This window comes from Gossypium hirsutum, chromosome D04 (genome assembly GCF_007990345.1).
Source record: "Gossypium hirsutum isolate 1008001.06 chromosome D04, Gossypium_hirsutum_v2.1, whole genome shotgun sequence".
Classification (NCBI taxonomy): Eukaryota; Viridiplantae; Streptophyta; class Magnoliopsida; order Malvales; family Malvaceae; genus Gossypium; species Gossypium hirsutum.
Genome location: NC_053440.1, coordinates 6,196,338 through 6,217,851, shown reverse-complemented (window position 1 = coordinate 6,217,851; position 21,514 = coordinate 6,196,338). Strand labels below are relative to the sequence as shown.

Sequence of the window (21,514 nt, the reverse complement as noted above, 5' to 3'; positions counted from 1 at the left end):
ATTAACATTTTAATTATAATTCAAGGGCTAAATTTATCATTAACCCTTTAAATTAAGGTACAACATAATTCTCTCGTTAACGGAACCAAAATGTAACAATTTATTAATAACTTCAGATAATTTTAATCAAAGCTTAGGCGCATTAGGTTTAGTTTACCCTAAAAATAGGGGCTGATACACAAATTGGCTCTTCAATTATAAATTTTTAATGATCTGATTGAAATTAAAAAAAAAAATTCACAATCATGGCTGAACTACAATTTGTGAAGCAATAGGTAAATAATGGGGAAAAAGACATGATAAAAGTAATTTGGATTAAATGAATGTTGTTGAACAGCAACATTGATTATGTAATCATATATGTTGAAGATCCTTGCCATATCTTACTTAAATCATTAAGTACCTTCATCTATTTTCTATTATGGACATGAAAGTTACCGATTTCCATACTATGCAGAGACTGAAGCCAATACCTTCTTCCCTCTGCTTTGGTTCCGAACCGTGTTCCTGCCGGTTTTCATGGTTCCGAATCTGAAATGAGTACATCATAGTGCCAGAGAACTTTGTCCTCTGGCCCTAATGCAAAACCCTACATTTCTGGATAAAGCTGTTCGTGAAATTTACATGTCTACTCCACAGGCTTCGTACTTCTGGAGAACCGATCTCAAGCCATGGCTTGGCAGGGCCATTGAAATGCAAAACAGCAGCAGCCTCTAATATCTGTCCTCCAGCAGATGAGGAACAATACCCTAAACCAGCCACTTGCCATAAAGGATCAATAGGATGCACGTGTCCTTGGAAAGCAAGTAAGCTCGGCGGAAGCACTCCTGGTTGCCATAGCGTGAACCCCGAGTTGAGACTCTGTAAAGACAGATGTATATAGTACGATTCCAGCAGTTACATGGACAGTAAAGCAACATTAATCACCAAATAACTGAACCAGCAGCAGACAAATTTACTTACGAGTTTCAACCATTTATGATAAGAAGTTGTGATGTTGCTCCTCCTCCACGCTTCAAGATCAAAGATGTTCATACCAGAAAGCCATGCACAACGATCTTGGTCGAGGTGAGATGGAATTACGGGGTGTGAAAAATTCAAGTAGTCCTTGTATTTCCTTCCTGGACAGCAGTTTTCTCCACACCATGAATCAACGACGGCACCAACGATTTTCCCATTGAGATCCAATGTCCACAAAGATGATATGTCATGTTGTACTACAACATCATCGTCCAAGAATACTATCTTGTTGAGTTCCGGAAACAGCTGTGGAACCCATGAAAATTAGAACATTTCAATGCCAACTGAATTTCAAAGTTCAGAACAAATCAAATGCAGAATTTTAAAAGTAATTACTTCAGGGATATAAATGCGAAGATGATTCATAAGGGACAGGCAGCTAGGGCTTAAAGCCTCCAAAAAATTTTGATGCTCTCCTCCATACTCAAGGTCGTTTTCTTTCAGATTATTGTAGTAATGACTACAAATCAAGTGATGTATTTCCAACATCTGCTTAACTCCATCATTCACCTCCTGAGACCAATCATATTGATGTAATCCCTTAACTTCCACTACTGCTGATTTCAGCCTATTTGTTGCAAACCAGGCATGCATTGGGGAGTACGTTTTCTTGTCTGTTACTATGTGAAACACCAGTTTTTCAGGATTGGCTGCATTTTCAACTGTAGAGGATATCACAACAGAGGCGGCCAGGACATTGTCAGTCAGAAGCACAATATGGTTGAAGGATGTGTCAGCAAGGCGAGAAACATGTTCTGGAGGAGGTAAACAAGAGCGGGCCATTGCATTTACAGCGTACTCTTCCGCCAATTTCAGGCAGAGGCAATGTAGGCTCTTTGGAACACCCCTTGAAGCTAAATACCAATACATTAACTCACGCTTCTTTGCTGACTGGACCTTCTGCTTCATACCTAAAAGCTGGAAATGGATGTACTTTGACTTGTTAGAGGAATGTTTGAGTGTTTACATATATTGCAATTTACATACTAAACAAATTACGAAATATAAAATTTATTCACATAATTTCGTTAGGCCACTCATTGTAACAATAAGCATTCAGGCCATATGTATGCATAAAGTACATACAAGCAAATACAGACTACAGACATGGCTTAGCGAGTAAAATCAAACCAGAAGGCAATATATGTGAGATAACATAAATATTTACTGCAAGCAACAAAAATTAGCAAAACACTTGGGCGTCTTCAATTGGATTCAGAAGTATGGGAGGAGAAATTCTGTCAAAACTATTTGCCAAATTGACATTTCAAAAGAACAAGAAATTTTCAAAATTAGTAGTTACATAATTTTAAGGATATAGAAAGAGAAGTGTCAAATCACATTATGAAATTGTTCCTTTGAGATTATATTTATCTAGCAAGTCCTATAAAGTTTGTGCAGCGAAACTTGTGAATCACTGCTAGGAAGTAAAATAAAACTTTGAGCTAATAGGAGAGGAGATAAGACCGCAGTTCATATACAAGTTGGAAATCACTTAAAAGCTTACTGATACCATTGGCTGATTCAGGTTGTCTTATTTGGAACTCTTAGTAAATATAGTGGATAATACAGAGAGGATTTGAGACTCAGTGCGGTGGATACTGTGGAAGAGGGGTTACACAACGGAGAAGGATGACGGTCTTCATGTGCTCAGAGATCAAAACATGAGAGGAGACGGGAGAAATACTGAAGATCAGACAAAAGGGTTGTCCCAAAAGATTGAAAAAGCAAAATAAAAGACATAATATATAAAGATGTCTCCATCAGTTGACAACTTAAAATTTTGGGTAAGCTTGTGCCCTACCATACATCTAGATATGCATACATAGACATACAATCATGCATGTATATGATACACGAGTGTGTTAAGCATCCAACCTAAAACCAACTGGTAATAGGTTAAGGGGCCTAACTTTAATATAAGACCACAAGAAACCTAATAGTTAAAAGATGTGGCCATGTGGGGTAACACAACTTAAAGTATCCGACCTAAAATAAATTGGTGATAGTGGCAGGCCCCAACTTTAATACAAGACCACAGGATACCTAATACTTAACAAATGTGGGATAACACCACTTGGCAAAGCACTTTAGAAGGATGCACTTTCCATCCTGCCGATAACTTGACACAGAAAGGTAGGTATAACAGATGCCATTAAATTTGACTCAAGATTACCTGGGGATAAAACAGTTAAGACAGAAGCAGTGAAAGCATAAAACAAAAATATATCAAAAAAATATATCTAGTTGCATGATATTATATGATAAAATTCCCTCCTTACAGAATTCAAATGTAGGTGTTCCGTCCAAGTTCTCAAGAATGTTATTCCACTACTAGACACTGGTAATTTATACAAATTTTAGATGTTTTTGTTGGTTATAGGAATCTCACCAATGCCAAGAATAAAAAGTGGCTTTTTTTTCTTCCTAAATATTTGCCAGACATCAATAATCAAATTTCCAAGGTGATTAATGTGTAAACACATAATTAATGGATGTATAAGAAACAGGAAAAAGATGGACATACTAGTGATCATTATATGCAATTATATCTGATTGATTGCCAGCAACAAATAGGATCAGGTAAGTTTAAAGTTATTTCAGAAAACAACTACACCAGCACATGAACCTAGTAACTAACTGCTGTTTCTGTAAGGTCATGAATTTTAAGGTCAAACACCTTAGAACATGTGGTCTCAAACTAACAAAAATCAACAGAGGCATATAAGAACTAGTTAGAGCAAACCATTCTGACGCCAGACAACAAATTGACTGAAACCCAAAAGAAAAGCCTCATCATCAGTGCCCTATAAAAGCATTTTACATCGAAAAGTAACTCAACCATTTGGCAAAATGGGATAATCCAAGTTGCTGGTTATCTCTAACTTTGAAATATACTTACATTTCTATAAAAAAACACTAGTAAGATGCGCATGAACTTTACCAACACCAGAAAACCTCAGTACAAACAAAGTGATGATTAGGTCCATCAAAAGCAATTAGTGGTTAAAAATAGAAAAGAAAAAGTTAGAAACAAATACATAAACATAATCCCCCAAAGAAATTTTGGAATTATTAACTACAAAATAAAATGCAATAGTCAAGCTAAAGAGAAATGCAAGCACCCTTAGCTCAGAGAAACCTATGAAGAATACTTCAAGAGGAAAAATACTCATTAGTTAATTTTATACGTATCTTAAATTAAGTATAGTAATTTTCTGGTTTAAGTTACACAAGAGGAAAGCTAGTAGTAGTATCAAAAGGATACTTTCATCCTGTTGACAGATGCATCAACTGCATCACAAGATTTACCAAGAAGCTAAAGAAGAGTTGTACAGAGAAATTACAGATCCAGTTCATTTAGAATACTGTCAAAATGCAGATTTTAAAGAGGAGAAGAATGCTGTAGTAGTACCAGTTCTACTGGGGATAGGAGGTAATAATAATCTATATCCAAATAATTAAGTATTGCTTACAAACTATATCCAATAAAGACATAGGTCAAGATAAAATGGTCTAGAACATCCAAATTTCAAAACAAGCGCAATGCATAAACTTTGTCCACATTAAATACATATCATATGCAATTTTCAGACTTTAAAGACTAAATTTAATTTGTCAGGACTCTGGAGTTATGAACCTAAAGTTCCACACTGAACTGAATCTGGTTGAAAGTAAAAGACAGTTTTTTTTTTCTTTCCTTTTCTTTTTTTATGAAAAATAAAACTATAGTGCCTTGGTAATTAAAAACTGATACTGATTTCTGATGATACAAAATTTAGATGATCAAACAAGATTTCAGGTTTTAGAAAATTTCTGAAGTTACTCTAAAACAGTCTTTCAAACAAGTCACCTAATTATGCTTTATCCCTTACCTTCTTGCCCTATTTTCATTATGTCTAATAGCCCGGTCCAAATCTCAAGTTTCATTCATTTTAAGTCACAAGGGGCCTGTTCATATAAATACCTACTAACAAAATAATATATGGTCCCATTTATATTCATAGTTTCTTTCATACTTTTCTAAATGAGTAGAACTCATAACTATCTCACTGCCTAAGTTTTCCATTTTCACTTCCCCACTTTGTCTCCAGGAAAGATAACCCTTCAATCTTTTGAACATTCTTTTCTTTTTCTTCCATCCTCTATTTCAATTTAAACTGTGATATTTACTACTGTAGTCACATAAGACAACTGTGTAGTTAGTGATTACAGTATAGGCTCTGTAATTTAAGAACCTTAAAAATTCCTCATATATTTGTTATTACGGGGGTAGAGAGTGAATTCTTAAGCATAGCTTTGATTCACATAAATTAAATCAGAAATAAAAAAGCATAATAACAATAAAGTACTACTACTTAGGATGTTTGAGTCAATATATACTGTTATAGCCTTACACACTCGTACATTATTATGTAAAAACATTTAGGTGGCAGTATTGAACTACGGTCTCTATAGAAAAGAGACAATTATCCAATTATCAATGAAGTAGACAAATTGATACTAATAACTGAAAAGGAAGAAATGGCTGTGCAGGTGTAAAGACAAGAATAAAATTGTAAGAGTAAATTACCATGGCCTTTGTCTTGAAAGCAAAGGCCTTGATATCTTGTTGTTTTGACGTCATCTCCTTCACAAGTTCACTGAATGTCTCAAGTGAACCCTCTGTTCCCCCATCAACAATGTTGTCATCTTTCACTTCGATTAGTGCCCTTGTCAGTTCTTCTCTGAGTTTCTTTGTGGCACATGCATAAACATGACAATCACAAACTAAATCGTATATGATTTATTACAAGCTAGGAAGTATAAACAGGAAAACGTAATACAGGACAACATGACATACAGACAAAACGTTTCAGAAAACTTAAGACACAGGTATGCTAAGGCATAATAATAAAAAATAGTTTATATATAAATATAGAATTAATTTCAAAACGATATTTTCCAATCAAATGGGAACATGCAAATAGCCTTTTAATTTTTTTTCAAAACCAATTTTAAATTTAGAAACTTTAGCCTTAAAAAAACTCATTAAGGTGCAACTCTAAATATCTCAAAAGCCCAAAACCTAGATCATCACAACCCAAATATTCAACAAGGAATTGTTATACTTGCCTCATTTTGTACCTTCCTCTATTGTTTTTATCGCTGTAACATATTACATTGATACTTCGCTTTATACTTGCACTGTTTCCAACATTTAACTCCATATTTTTGTTATTTCTTTCAATTTTCTTTTACTTAATGGATTTCAAGCATCTTATTTCTTTAGAATTTTTATTCTGCACATTACTGAGCCCAAATTTGGGAAAATACAAAAGAAAAACATTCATGACCGTGTTCGGATAGATTCCAACATGTGTTAATCATGCTTTAACATTACCTGTTTTATTATTTCTGACATGTAACTGCATGACCAATACAAAATCCGTCATGTTAGAAGTAGACATATTTATCCTAGCATGAGTGGCCATGCTTCATAGACTACAAGCCTTTAAATATTTTATTTTTCGACAGTTACATGTTTAATACATATTTCGCAATATCAAAATTATCTGAGTCAAACATGTATTATGCACCCGGCATGAAGTGTTCATTCTATAAAGACTGCAAGCCTTTCAAATCTTTGATTTCACCAAACCGTGTTGACGTTCATGACGACTAAAGATGACCAAAACTTAGTTACATCAATATGAGCTGCTGCCAGGATTACTTTTTGACTTCCTCAAAACCCAACAAAAGTTCTACCACTTTGCTGGTTTTCGTTGAGAACATAGAGAAAAAGCACAAAGAGTTTTGACAACAGCAAAAACTCGTCCAAGTGGACATGTATTATAATATGATGATGATGTTAGGACAACTGATCTAGTGTCCAAAAAAGAAACTAATGGAAGTGTATTACCGACAGTTCCTCCTAGATATACTTCTCGATTATCTATTTTATTATTTAAGTATAATATTTGTACATTGACAAATTAATAATTTATATTATATAAATTTTGATATGGTCATATATTTGTGTTATATTAATGTTATTTTTTTCACATCTTATTTTATATTATATTTTAATTACTTTTTCAGATTATTTTATTTATTATATAAAAATATTTTTATATTATCAACTAAATTACAAATGAAATAATAAATAATTTGGGTTCAAGTCTAGAGTTAAAAATTAGTTTCAGATTCAATTTCTCAAAAACCCCTACCACTGGGTCCGCTGTATCCCTTACTAAAAAAGGGCAAAAAAAAAAGAACTTTTTCCGTATCATTATTACCCTATCCTTATCCTAGACAATGACAACGTAAGTGTTGGCAAATGCGAGAAAACAAAAAGTCCGCCAAATTCCAAAACTACCCCCAACCATCATGACACAGATGGCAATCTAGTAGTACAAGTTGTTTCGTATAGCCTAGCATGACTCATTCGGATTATGTACTCTTTCCTTTGCTTGTTTCTATTATTATTTCATACAGAACATATAAAATAAATTCAATCCAAACAAAATAGATAAAAATAGATAGAAATCCACTTGATAAATTAAGATGGCTCATTTTTTTATATAAATTTGTATCTTAATTATACTAACCTGAGATATGTAACCCCCGCTAAAAAGCCTCCATCCTCTACATTCTGCAAATCCCATTAAAATAAAAATAATTAATTATTTCTTAATAAAATTGAAGTAACACTAATAAAAGCAATTAATTTTAATTTTAAAATTTCAGTTGTCTGTAAAATAGAAATAAAAGCCATAGCCTAAAAGGCTAGGAGGAGGGCATCATGTGTAAGCAACAATTATTGCATGTATTGTATTTCAAACAGTACAGTACAATTGAAAGACGCAAAGCAAAGGTACAACACCATCAAAGCAGGAATTCCTCAAAAAAGCATTTTCCGGAAATGAAAAAAGATAGTAAGATTCAGTTCAAAAACGAATTGGATTGAGAAAACAATAGGAAATTAAATTACCGATAGGGGAAGAACAAGAAGAGGAAGAAGCAGATTCAAGAACCAAGAAGGCAATTCTAACGAAAAGGAAAGGCAAAACGATCCCCAATACCAACACAACCGGCAACAGCGTTCGGCTCGATAGCCGTCCACGCGCAGCCGCAGCACTAGTTGCTGCCACCGTCGCTCCTTTGCTCCCTCCTCCTTCACTCGTGTTCGATATCGTTACTCTCTTTATCCCTGTTGCTGATGTGTAGAACTTGTTTATTTCCCGTCGATTTCCTCAACTTTCTCCTCACTTCCATTTAATCCAAACAAAGATCCACTCGACCATTGCTCAACACTAGCATCGAAATCTCAAGAAGAAATTATATTTTTAATTAAATTTTTACGAAAAGAAACAAAAAAATAAGAAAAAAAATTTGAGAGCATTATAAATAGTATTAAGCAGTAGTACAGAATAGCAAGAGTGTGAAATGGCAATGTGATTATCTTGGTGGGAGTTTTTCAGACAGGGGCTTGGTTTTATGGTGGAATTATGGATTCACCCTTCATATTTTAATTATTCTCACCGACAGACAGAGAATCAGGTAGTGGGTGAAGCTTGCTGTTCCCCTTTTGCAATTTAACTAGCTGATTAGGAATTGTTATTATGAGGGCGATCCTAGATATCTTTTGGTGCACCTGCATTATTATATAGTATTTTTTCTATAAAAAAACATATCGGATATTAAGATAAAAATAAATTTATGTTTTCTTATATATATTTTTTAAAAATTTATATTTTTATTTTCCTAAACCTCTAATTAATTACTCGTTACGCGCTAAAATATAAATTTATTACTTCTTATTAAATATAGAAATTCTATTATAAAGAGGTATGTTTAAAAATAATATATAATAAATAATAAAATGTTTGGTTTAAAATTAATTAATAATAATACTAGAGGCGATTTTAGGCCCCCTAAAATAAAAAATTATTAATTAGGCCCTCTAATTTTTTAAATTTTAAATTAGTATAGGTAAAATTATACTTTAGCCCCCTAAAATTATAAAAATTCGATTTAATCTTTTAAAAATTATAAAGATATAGACTATAAAAATTTAAAATTTCATTCAGCTCCCCTAAAAAATTGTTCTAGCTTTTTCCCTGAATAACACATGAAATATTTACAATATTAAAATGAAAAAGAATTAGATTAACTTGTAATACTAACTCAATCGATAACAGTATTAATAAGAAATCCTAATGCATGCGTATGCGTGTAGAAATCACAGATTTAGAACACAGATTTGTGTTTAAAAATAATATATAATAAATAATGAAACGTATGGTTTGAAACTAATTAATTATAATAAAACATGAAATATGTATGATATTAAAATAAAAAATAGATTAAATTGTGAGTAAACGAAATTTAAACACATAAATACATCATATTAACAATACTAAATGCACTACAATTATTTATCATGATGTTGTTATCGAACCAGGGGCGAAGCCAGAAATTTATTCTGGGAGACGAAATTAAATTGTAATTTTTATGATAGTAAAAATGCAATTTTACTATTTTAATAATGTATATCTTTATAATTTTTAAAGGATTAAATCAATTTTTTATCATTTTTAGGGGGCAAAGTATAATTTTACCTTTACTAATTTAAAATTTTAATTTTACCTTTACTAATTTAAAATTTTCATTTTAGGGGGTCGAGCCCTGCCAGCCCTCTGGTTTCGCCTTTGTATCGAACGTGAGTTAGTGTCAAGTTTCCTTGTGACACCAACTCAATTAACAACATTATTAATACATATAATTGATGTAGATAATAAACTGTGCATATTAAAACATAAGTTTTAAGGTGTAAGGCAAGATGTATAGTCAACTCTCTCTATAACAGTCGCCCGCTATAGCAAATTCACTATCATAACCAAATTTTTAGTAGAACCGATTTTTATATTTTATTTTAAACCTTTATAACAAATTTTCACTTATAACAACAACATCTATAGTTTTGAAATACATTTTTTTATTAAATTAGTTCTTAATAACAACATATTGTTTAAAATTTTAAGTAAAATTTTATCTATTTCATATAAGCAAGCCCATTAACTATAATTTATTAAATAAAAATGATCTTAATTAAACTATTATTTCAATAAAATGTTTAATTTTCACATAAAAACTATTAATCATGTTTTATTAAATGAAAATAATCTTCAACGAGTGAAATAAAAAATATTAATTCAATAAACTATTAAGTTTCTACTTAAATATTCTACTATGAATTTCAAGCATCATAAACTTATAAATTGATTATTTGAATTTAATAACTCATGATAAATTGATTTATTTATTTTGATAACTCATAAAAATTAATTGAGCTTGTTAGATTTATGATCAATCACGTGTAAGAATATATTTTACTATGAATTTGGAACATCATATGCTTATAAATTGATTACTTGAGTTTAATAACACATTATTAATTAATTAATTAATTTGATAACTCATATTGATTAATTAAACTTGTTAGATTAATAATCCTCATAAAAAATCAAGTGAAATAATGTAAAACAAAATATGCATAAAAGTAATAATGCATGCACCTGCTATACGTCTTTTAATTTTGTTGATTCCATTTCCGCATTCTTTTTTTAATATAATTCTCACTTTCTTTATTTGTTAGATTTTCAAAATATGAATTCAATTGCAGGTGTACAACGATTATCTCTCTATAACAGAATGTTATAGGTGTATAACAGTCACCTATTTATAATAAGCAAAATCTTGATAAACAAATAGGGCTATTATAAAGAGGGTTGATTGTATAAGTACTTCTCCCTTATGTATTAGTACATGTACCTAATACTATAGCAATTTAGCTACTAACTTGTGTTGTACTGATACAACCAAGTCATGTACTGATAAATTGGTCCCTAAAAGTTAAATTTAGCTAAAAAAAACCTTAAAATCATTCTCAAACATCATTATATGATACAATCAAGTTTCGAATCAATTTAAGACATTATTAAACTCAAAATTCAATACATAAACGAATTTGAATCAATTCAATGATCAAAACTGAAGGACACCAAAAAAAGGTTTTTGTTTCACATGTATTTATAAATGTGGTACAAAACGCGTTAACAAACAAATATAAATATGAATATTTATATTAAATACAATATTTGAACAAATAATATAAAAAGATTTATATTTATGTAAAAACATCATATCTAAACAAAACAAATTAAATAAATATTTATATTTATTTAAAGCACCAGATCTGAAAACAATTAAATAAACAAGATCTTGAAAAATCAAAAATTGAATAAGGGAATCGAGTTTTACTAGATGTTGAGGCATGTTTTCACAGTTTCTATAGGATAGATTTGGCCGCTCCTATGGTACTTAGAGAAATGTTGGTCGTCTGTCTCCCAGGATATAATAACAAAATGATCGCGACAATAGTAGCTCTGTAGTGATCAACGAACAAACATTGCCTTCTTCAATCACCGAAACGTTTGAAAATTTGGAGAGAAAAAGAAAATAATTTTTGAGAGTGAAATAAATTCGTCGTGTGTCTCTAAAGAATTCTACAACATTCTTTAGGCTTTTATAAGAATTCAATATGGAGGAATTTTGGAAATTTCCATGAATAAATATACAAATTTGCATTAAAGGAGCTTTTAAATCAAAATGAAAATCAATTTGATTGGAATAAAATCAAAACGAGATATTTGTCCTTTTAAAGTAGATTCTGTATAATATCTATTGAGAAAAAATATATATTGGCTAAAATATCTACAAGCCTAAAAGGGCTTGATCAGACTAAACATTTCATGTTGTCCACTGCGCCCCCAACCCCAATGGATTTGTACCCTCTCTGTATGTGAGGAAAAAATTTAGTTTAGTCAGTCAATAATTACAAAGTTAGTTTATATATATACAAGTTTCACAATTGATTCCCAACCAATGTGAGACTAATGCTTTTTATTTTCCTCAACATAATTCACAAGTAGCTTACTTTGAGTATCAATTTCTCATTCATCACTCAACCATTTTGAGCATATGCACTACACTAAAACAGGCTTTTAGCGGCATCTTTTGTGGCGTTTGGATGACAAACACCGCTAAAAATCGAGCATTAGCGGCGCAAAGGAAAAACCGCCGCTAGGGATCTAGCATTAGCGACGCTCATTGAACAACGCCGCCAAAAGTCAGACATACAGTGGCGTTTTCTGAATAAACCCCGTAAAAGAACATCATTAGTGGCATTTTTAAACAAAAATGCCGTAAAAATGCTAACAAAACGCATCGTTTAATCTTCAGGAATAGCGGCATTAGCGGCGCAGTATAAAAACACCATTATATAGGACAATTAGTGGCGTTTACCTTCAAGCGCCGCAAAATCCCTAAACCAAAACGCAGTGTTTTAGTGTTGATGTATACTAGAATTAGTGGCGATTATGGGAAAACTCCGTTAAAGCAAGTATTAGAGCGATCCGTGAAAAGCGCTGCAAAAAATCTTAAAGAAAACGCATCGTTTTGGTCTTGATGTATATTAGAATTAGTGGCGCTTAAGAAAACACGCCGCTAAAGAATGTATTAGCGGCGCTTCTTGAAAAGCGCCGCAAAATATCTTAAAAAATGCAGAGTTTGGTTTTGAGTTATATTATAATTAGTGGCGATTATGGAAAAACGCTGCCAAAGCAAAGTATTAGCGGCGTTTTGTGGCAAGTGCCGCAAAATATCTTAAAACAAAACGTAGCTTTTTGGTCTTAATGTATACTAGAATTAGTGACGCTTATGGAAAACGCCGTCATGGTTTGGTTTTGAGGTATATTAGAATTAGTGGCGCTCAATGGAAAACGTCGTTAGCTCATAAGCGCCGCAAAATATCTTAACCAAAATGCAGCGTCTTAGTCTTGATGTATACTAGAATTAGTGGCGCTTACGGGAAAACGCCGTTAAAGAATAGTAATCGCGGCGCTTTGAGACAAGCGCCGCAAAATATCTTAACCAAAACGTAGAGTTTTGTTTTGAGGTATATTAGAATTAGTGGCGCTTAAAGAAAAACACCGCAAAATATCTTAACCAAAACGCAATGTTTTGGTCTTGATGTATACTAGAGTTAGTGGCGCTTGCGGGAAAGCGCCGCAAAATATCTTAACCAAAACGCAGCGTTTTGGTCTTAACCATGCATTATATAATATAGGTTATTATATATTTAGTTTATCATATTTGGTTTAGGTTTAGGGTATTAGGGTTCATTATATAATGTTTATTGTTTTTGGATTACAGTTTAGGGTTTAGAGTTTACAATATAGGTTTAGTGTTTTCGATTTAGGGTTTGAGAGTTTGGTGATTAATTAAGGTTCAGTGATGATTATAAGTTAAAAAGTTTATCGTATATAGTTTAGGGTTTTAGGGTTAATCATTATATAATGTTTATTATTTTGTGAATATTAGAGTTTTGAGTTTAGGATACGATATCTCATTGTAAAGGTCTTATGGGGTAGAACATAAAATCATAATTTTAAGATTCAAAACTCCTCATTTACCAATCGAAAATATGCCTCAAAGATTTCAAAAAATCATATTTTTCCAACAATAAATACTCATACAAACTCAAGTCTTTTATGTACATGACAATAAACTAATGCAAACCATTACCAAAATTCAAATTCTCTACTCACTTTGGATCTTGAACAATGATGTGATGCTCCTAAGACCCAAACTCAAGCTTTATGGAAAGATCTTCAATTATGCGATTAAACAATTAATGCATTAAGCTTAAAGAGCTTAGTAAGTACACTCAGATTTCCTACCTTACTTTAGTCGTATTAGTGTTGAGTTTTTACAAATATAGATTCTAATTTCAATCAAATCTCTTACTTATCAATTCCACATTAAGGCTTAAGCACTCAAACATGATTCATTTAACAATTCATGACACATATTAATGTAATTTCCATTTTTACAACTTATTCACTTTATTTTCATTTTAGATTTTTTTACAATTTCAACAGTAATTTCATATTTATTAACATTTATCAAGACTTACCATACCAAAATTTAATCACTTCTTATTATTTTGCTACCTTTATTGATATACTTTTCATTATCATATTTATTAGTTTATGATCTACTTAAACCATTATTAATCTTTTTACCAAACATAACTCTTTAATAGATTAGTTCAAATCTCAATTTACTTATCAGCTTGCAGGTTGAAATTTTTGTCAATTAAGTTCATTACTTATTACTTACTTTTCAAATAAATTTATTATCAAATTTAACCTCTCAACCTTTTGTAGCTTTAATAAGAATAGACTCGAATACGCAAAATCTCATTCAAACACATAAAAAATAATGCAATTGAGGTGCCCCAACCAATGACACCAAGATATAGAAAAATTGCACTATAAGTGCAGAGCCTCCAAAACACACCAATAACACAAATGTACTATGCTCTACGACATCATCTCTCTCACATGCATATTTATACAAGTGCACGTCTAATTTCTATAACATGTCAATTATATCTTAACTAATCTACTAAACGGACATCACATTATTAATCCAATAACCATTTCATGGTTCACATACTTGCATATCATAAAATATCACACAAATCACATTTTAGTTCTTGTTGGCACCCAATTATCATCTATGCACATTCACATGATCACATTATCACCCAAGTGGCCCGTATCACCACATAATGTTTTAAATGTTTGCATATGCACTTAACAAATCAGATCATTCCACATATGACATAAGTTCTCTTTTCTTAATTCACATAATTACTTACTCCTTAGGTGACTATGGGTGAGTTTGGATGGGCGGTGCGTTTACCTGCAGTTAGTGTAAAAACAGCGGTGGCGATGAGATTAGATACTGTAGCGATACTGTAGCGTGAGACAAAAAGTAAGCTAAACGCATCGCACCGCACCCAATCGCCCATCCAAACCCACCCTATGTCACCATATCACACACTTATAGATAAGTTATCGCATAATATTCCCAATACCGAGGAGTTAATTCACACATCAATGCTTATTAAGCTATTTATTATCTTATCATATTTCATACCACATGATTGCTCATTTCCTAATTCCTTTTAATAAAATTAAGCCATTTTTTGAATTTCACTTTTTACTTGGTTAAAATAATTTAATTAACATTTTTGAAATAAAAAATAATTGGTTAAAAGTTCAGATAATACATATAATTGTACTTAATACATGAGACAAGCTCGAGAGCCTATCCCAATACATGAGGGGTGGCAAACCCTAGTCCCAATAAGGGTTGTCGCCACCCCTTAGGGTTTCCTAATATAGAAATTATGTTTTTCTGTTAAAATATTATTATTTAATTACCCATTGTTCAAGTAAAACTCGTGTAGTTTTTTCCTATAAATAGGAACTATAGGATGACCTAATTGACATACCAATTGGGCGTCGTTCCTCTGTCAGAAAATAGTGACAATTTATTTACAAAATAAATTTTATTTTCAACAAAGCTCAAAAGTTTTCGATTTCCTATAAAGAGAAATTAATATTCTCATTGAAAATTAATTGAAAGTTTTCATTATCTGCATTCAATTCGAGTGGTTTGAGTCCAAACTCAAAGTAAGCTAGGGTTTAAGGATAACAAAGAAGATCCTTCGGTAGAAAGTTAGGAAACAATCTAAACCGCCTTGATCAAGGATAATAATTTGGTCTAGGGTTTATTACTATAAATACCACAAGGCTCGATTTTAAGAAAAATTTTAAATTTTCGTTGTGCTATAAACATTGTTTTCTAAATTGATTTTTCCTACACTTTACTCCACAGGTGCGAAGGGGAGAGTGGCGGTTGGTCAACTAGGAGCATTATTAAAGTTGATATAAGGTGATTAAATTAAATATTGAAAGGTGATGGATTAACGGATACTGACAGGAGCTCTTCCCTATATATTCTTCTGGGATTGCATGGCCCACCTTATGTAACATGGTGAGACGAGGTTGAGATTAAACTTCCACCAAGGTTGCAAGGTCCAACTTCGGGGTTTTTTACAAAAATATTATAAAAATAATAAAAATTTACCAAAATATTACAACTTTTTTTATTTACCAAAATATTACAACTTTTTTTATTTACCAAAATATATCAAAAAAACCAAAAAAAACTTGCAAAAAAAATCCCGATGTGACAATTTACTGGTCATGCCAATGGTATTGGCGGCACCAAAGGTGCCAAAACCATTGGCGGCACCAATGGTGCCAATACCATTGGCGGCACCAGTTGGTGTTATGGGGGGTCGGTGGTGGGGGCAGAAGGAGGGAAAGAAAGAAAGGAGAGGAAAGAAAGACAAGGAAAGGAGAAGAGAAAAAAGGAAAGAAAGAAGAAGAAAAGGAGAAGAGAAGAAAAAAGAAGGAAAGAAGGAAAGAAAGGGAAAGGAGAAGAGAAAAAAAAGAAGAAGAAGAGGGAAGAAAGGGAAAAAAAGGTAATTTTATTTATAAATTTGAATTTTTTTTGTAATATTTGTGTGTTTAAAATTTATGTAATGTACATTATAGTTATTTTATTATTTTATTTAGCATATATATATTTTATGAAATATATTTAGAATGAAAAAAAAAGTTATAGTACATTGTATGTTGATTAGGGAATTTTTTTATGAAATTTACTTATGAATTTGAAATTAAAATTTTAGGAAAATAGCATTAAAAGAAAAATGACAAAGAAGTATGTTTAAGAAAACATAAAATACGAAAAGAAAAAACAAGAATTGTATATTTATCGAAAAAATGCGAAAAATGTATATGTAATAAATGTAAAACATAATAAATTGAAATAATGTAAAATTATAAAATAAAAAATTACGATTTTTTTAAAATAATAATATGCGGATAAAAAAATACGAATAAATGGCCGAAGTAAGACTGTATTAGTAAATGTTTTTAAAAAATTCAGAAATAATTTATACAAATAATTGGAAAAAAAATGTAGTGAAATAATATAAAATAATAAAATACAAAAAGAATATAGTTTTATTGAAAGTAATAAAAATCGGAAAAATAATAATACGACCACAGGGCAGGGGAAAGGGTTTATTTCGGGTTATTTACCAAAATATTACAAAAAAAAATTACCAAAATATTCTAAAGTTTTATTTTATTTACCAAAAGAATAGAGGAAAAAAAATAATTATGGAGGGGAATAAAAAGGCGGTACCAATATGTGGGTAATTACTTTTTAATCCTTCCTTATTTATTAATAAATTTCAAACATTATGCACTGAAATAATGTAAAATTATAAAAGACTAAGTTAATGATATTTTTTAAAGTAATAAAATGCGGAGAAAAAAATATGAACAAATGGCAGAAGTAAGAGTGTATTACTAACTTTTTTAAAATTCAGAAACAATTAATACAAAATATTTCAAAGAAAATGTACTAAGATAATTTAAAACAATAAAATAGGAGAATAATATTTTATTATTTAAAGTAATAAAAATTGAGAAAATTATACGAGCAAAGGGCAGGGGTAAGGGTTAATTTTTTATAGCAAATTAATTTAAATAACACACTCGATTAATAAATTTCAAACATTATGCACTGAAAGAATGTAAAAATATAAAATTAGGAATTATGATATTTTTAAAGGAATAAAATGCGCAGAAAAAAATACGAATAAATGGACGAAGTTAGATTTTTTTACTAACTTTTTTTTCAACTTGCAGGCATCGCAATGGCTGAATTGATTCGAAGAGGTATTAGACACATATCTGATGCGGCTAATAACGCGGTATGATTTATTATTTGTTAATCACGAGTTCTATTTATTTAAAAAGGATATACACAGTATATAGAAATAAATTATGTAATCGTAATATTTTTTCTGTTATTCAACACTATCAGGACTCGTACCGAGTATTAAGGGGCCGCGTGAGTGTTTTAAAGATAGCTCCGGATGCACGATTTATGCCGTACCTGGAGCTAGCCGGATTTGGGTCAGTAGCATTGATCCGGTCGTCCGACTTGCGATTTGATTTATTATCCGCGCTAGTGGAGCGGTGGCGTCCGGAGACTCATACTTTCCATTTTCCGTGCTGGGAGTGCACGGTGACGTTGGAGGACGTTGCAATGCAGCTTGGGCTCGCAGTTGACGGGAGTCCCGTTACTGGACTATCTTCATTAACCGATCCGGCTGTAGTTTGCTATCAACTCCTAGGAGAGTCACTAGAGGATGGTGATAAATTTTTCTCCGGCATAAAATTTACATGGCTAAGAGACAAAATTTGTCGACTATCAGCGACCGCCAGTGAATGTGAGTTGATGTGCGCTGCTCGAGCGTACATCATGCATATGATAGGGGCACTACTCATGCCTGATGCAAACGGCGACAGTGTGCATTTGTCGTACTTGCCTCTGCTTGCTGATTTGTCCACGGCTAGGTCGTACAGTTAGGGTTCGGCCGTTCTAGCAACGTTGTACAAGGAGCTTTGTCGGGTGACAGAGCCGCAAGTTAAAGACATCGGCGGATGCATCATACTGCTGCAGTCATGGGCCCTTTATCGGATGCCATTTTTGGCACGCGTTAGTCACCAACCCTATCTATATCCACTACCACTCAGGTGATAAAATAAAAATTGTCATTATTTGTAGTCATAATATACCGCATGATGTTACCAACCCTAAACCCTTTACTATTTTTGGTAGGTGGACGACCCGTCCAGAAATCGGGAAGTCGAGTGATGTCCCGATATACCGCATGAGGATTGAATAGCATGCCCGAGAAGGGGTAAGTTTCTATTCTAATATTCATGACATACATGGTATTTCTATATGTTACTCACATGTTATCGATCTAACTCGTTACAATGTTATTACTCATGCAGTTTATATGGATGCCGTATCGGAGGCCAGAAATTGCAAATGTTGTACCTCCGTCCGCACTCATTGATTCCCACACATGGTGCACAAACACCCCAATTATAAATTTCAACATCGTCGAGTGGTATCACGGCGATCAGGTGTTTCGGCAGTTCGGCTGCATCCAACCTATCCCGGATCTGCCGTGCCAGTTGGGGGAAGATCACGGCTTGACAAAGAGGGGAATGGTTCAATTGGACTAGGGAATATATCACCGGAAATACGTTGCACTGTGGTACGATTGTTTGAGCTGAATTCCTCAGATGGTTATGGCTACCGACCTGCAGCCATCTCGACAGTATACAGAATGGTACCATAGCCGCGGGAAGCCGTATTTACTTGGAACGCAATCGACGATAGTCTCCCTGTACGTTCAACAAGTTGGGGGATCAGAAGCAGACAGCTCGATGGATCCGGATCCGACGGCATTTTGTCCTACACAACAGGCAGAGCCCGGACAATCAGAATCAAATGAGGAATCACATGGCTATCATCCGGATTTGTTGGGCGGTGAATATTATCCGACCTACGCAAAGGGCAAATATGCGTTTGATTTTGAACTGTTTGGCTCCCCCCGGCCGCAGTACGGCATGCCCGGCCCGTCTGACACGTATCCCCGCATTATGGGACTCATGATGGTTCAAGTTCATCGGCGGCGAACGAGCGATAGGACATTCCCTCTATGTTTTCCATACCCCCACCTGCGGACGATGAGGATGTTGGTCGTCGCTCAGGCCGTGAGCGTCGACCTCTGTGTAGGTATACCCCCTGAACAACACCATCGAGCCATCAACTGTAGGGGTTTAATGCACTTTTTCTATAACTCGTATTATTTATATTTTAGATATCTCGGATGTTTTGAATTTTATCTATAGATATTAATTATTCAATTTTGTCATTATACTAAAGCTCAATCGAATTATGAATGCCTCTATTTTCGATATAATCTTAATAATTCTACAACGCTCACATGGTATATTATAACTTAATCTGGAAACAATATGAATACAATTTAAGCGTAAGCATAAGCCGAATAAGAAAAATTATTATTAATAAAATTACTGTTTATAACAACATACATAAAAAATTTATAGCTTTAGCTCAATTTCGCCCTGATCCCGACGATTGTCCAACATGAAAGTTTCGGTTAGGGCATTTATTCCGGCTATGACCACTTAACCTACATATTCCACAGCGCTTTCCGTCAGATTTCTCTCTAATGTCCATCTCATTACGGATTCTGCTTGACTGAGGACGACCCCTTGGATTCCTTCGTAGCCCTCTGTTTGGGAGAAGCTCGAAAGTGATTGGCGGCACCTCCCACGTAGATAGGTCCGGTAGGACGGGGAACTCATTCTCCCAGACACGCAATATGCACTCCAGCGTGTACACATCATCGACATATTGTTCAGCAGCAAGGTTGACTTTAGCACACGCTGCCACGACATGCGCACAGGGGTAATGAAATGTTTCGAACTTCCTGCACTCGCACCGTCTGTTCCGGAGATCAACTCCATAGGACCTAGGTCGACGACCGATGTTCTCAGTAACTCGAAACGTTTCCAGTCGTCGTGAATATATTTCCACGTTCATTGACCTCGCCAACCGACGGTTTACGACCATTGCATCCCTCACATGTTCAACAAACACATGTCCCGCCTGAATCTGGTCGACTTGCTGCTGACCCATTCTTGGCATCAAAGTGGCCAGCCTGTAGAAAGTAGCAGAAAATACCGATGCAATCGGAAGATGACGTGTTTTCAACAAGACTGCGTTGATTCCCTCGACTAAGTTTATGGTCATGTGGCCATAACGAAAGCCCTCGTCAGCACTTTGAGCCCATTGCCACGGCTCCATTGTGTGCAACCATTGTCGAAAAATGTGTTTGTCTGCCCCTCCATGTCAGCCTCAAGTTGGGTCATTCTTTGCCGAAAAATATGTGGCTCTAACTCGTACGCTGCATACGTATTAACGAAAAATAAGTGTTGACGAGTGGATAAAATCAAACATTACAGCTTATATTGAAAATATAAGGTTATCATTTACCCATTGCCACGACTTGTCTCTTCCAGTCTGCATTCTTATAATCTTTATGGAAGTTTGACGCAATGTGACGAATGCAGTAAATGGATCTCCACGGCACACCGGAACGCCTAATAGCTGCAATTAAACCCTTCCCTCTATCGGAGATGATGCAAATGTTATCGTTCCTAATAACATACCTCCGCAGATTTGTCAGGAAGAATTCCCAAGACTCCATGTTCTCTTTATCTACGATAGCAAATGCTATCGGGAGCACGTTTCTGTTACCGTCTTGAGCAACTGCAATAAGCAGTATCTGTGTATATTTTCCATACAGCCAGGTCCCATCCACCTGCACAAGTGGCTTGCAGTGGGGAAATGCCCGCACACATGGATCGAACGTCCAGAACATCCGATGAAAAATCCTTTTTGCCGGCTCTAACTGCTCATCCGGACCGTAAGATGGACTGGTCTGCAACTCAATCATAGTCCCCAGTACGTACTCCCGCATAGCAGCTATCCAACCTTGAATCTCATTATACAACAAATCGTAATCCCCATACAGTTCCTCTATCGCCATCTGTTTAGCTAC

General features: G+C 33.6%; 2 protein-coding genes across 4 annotated transcripts; one reads left to right on the top strand and one right to left on the bottom strand.

Annotated features, from left to right (window-relative positions):
* Positions 1 to 297: 297 nt before the first annotated feature.
* Positions 298 to 8,186, bottom strand: LOC107960944 (probable galacturonosyltransferase 15). 3 transcript variants are annotated; one of them, XM_041091788.1, is made up of 6 exons: positions 7,994 to 8,186; positions 7,611 to 7,654; positions 5,594 to 5,747; positions 1,357 to 1,938; positions 964 to 1,266; positions 298 to 861 (listed from the first exon to the last, which is right to left on the bottom strand). In XM_041091788.1, the coding sequence occupies exons 3-6, from the start codon at positions 5,645 to 5,647 to the stop codon at positions 577 to 579; spliced, it is 1,224 nt and encodes a 407-aa protein (XP_040947722.1). In that variant the 5' UTR covers positions 5,648 to 5,747; positions 7,611 to 7,654; positions 7,994 to 8,186; the 3' UTR covers positions 298 to 576. The 3 variants fall into 3 exon arrangements, with proteins under 3 accessions (XP_040947722.1, XP_040947720.1, XP_040947721.1); XM_041091786.1 differs by lacking the exons at positions 5,594 to 5,747; positions 7,611 to 7,654; positions 7,994 to 8,186 and adding an exon at positions 2,528 to 5,520; XM_041091787.1 differs by lacking the exons at positions 5,594 to 5,747; positions 7,611 to 7,654; positions 7,994 to 8,186 and adding an exon at positions 2,534 to 5,519.
* A 9,530-nt stretch (positions 8,187 to 17,716) lies between these two features.
* On the top strand, positions 17,717 to 18,435 carry LOC121216075 (protein MAINTENANCE OF MERISTEMS-like). The gene is made up of 2 exons (XM_041091362.1): positions 17,717 to 17,773; positions 17,887 to 18,435. The coding sequence occupies exons 1-2, from the start codon at positions 17,717 to 17,719 to the stop codon at positions 18,433 to 18,435; spliced, it is 606 nt and encodes a 201-aa protein (XP_040947296.1).
* Positions 18,436 to 21,514: the final 3,079 nt, after the last annotated feature.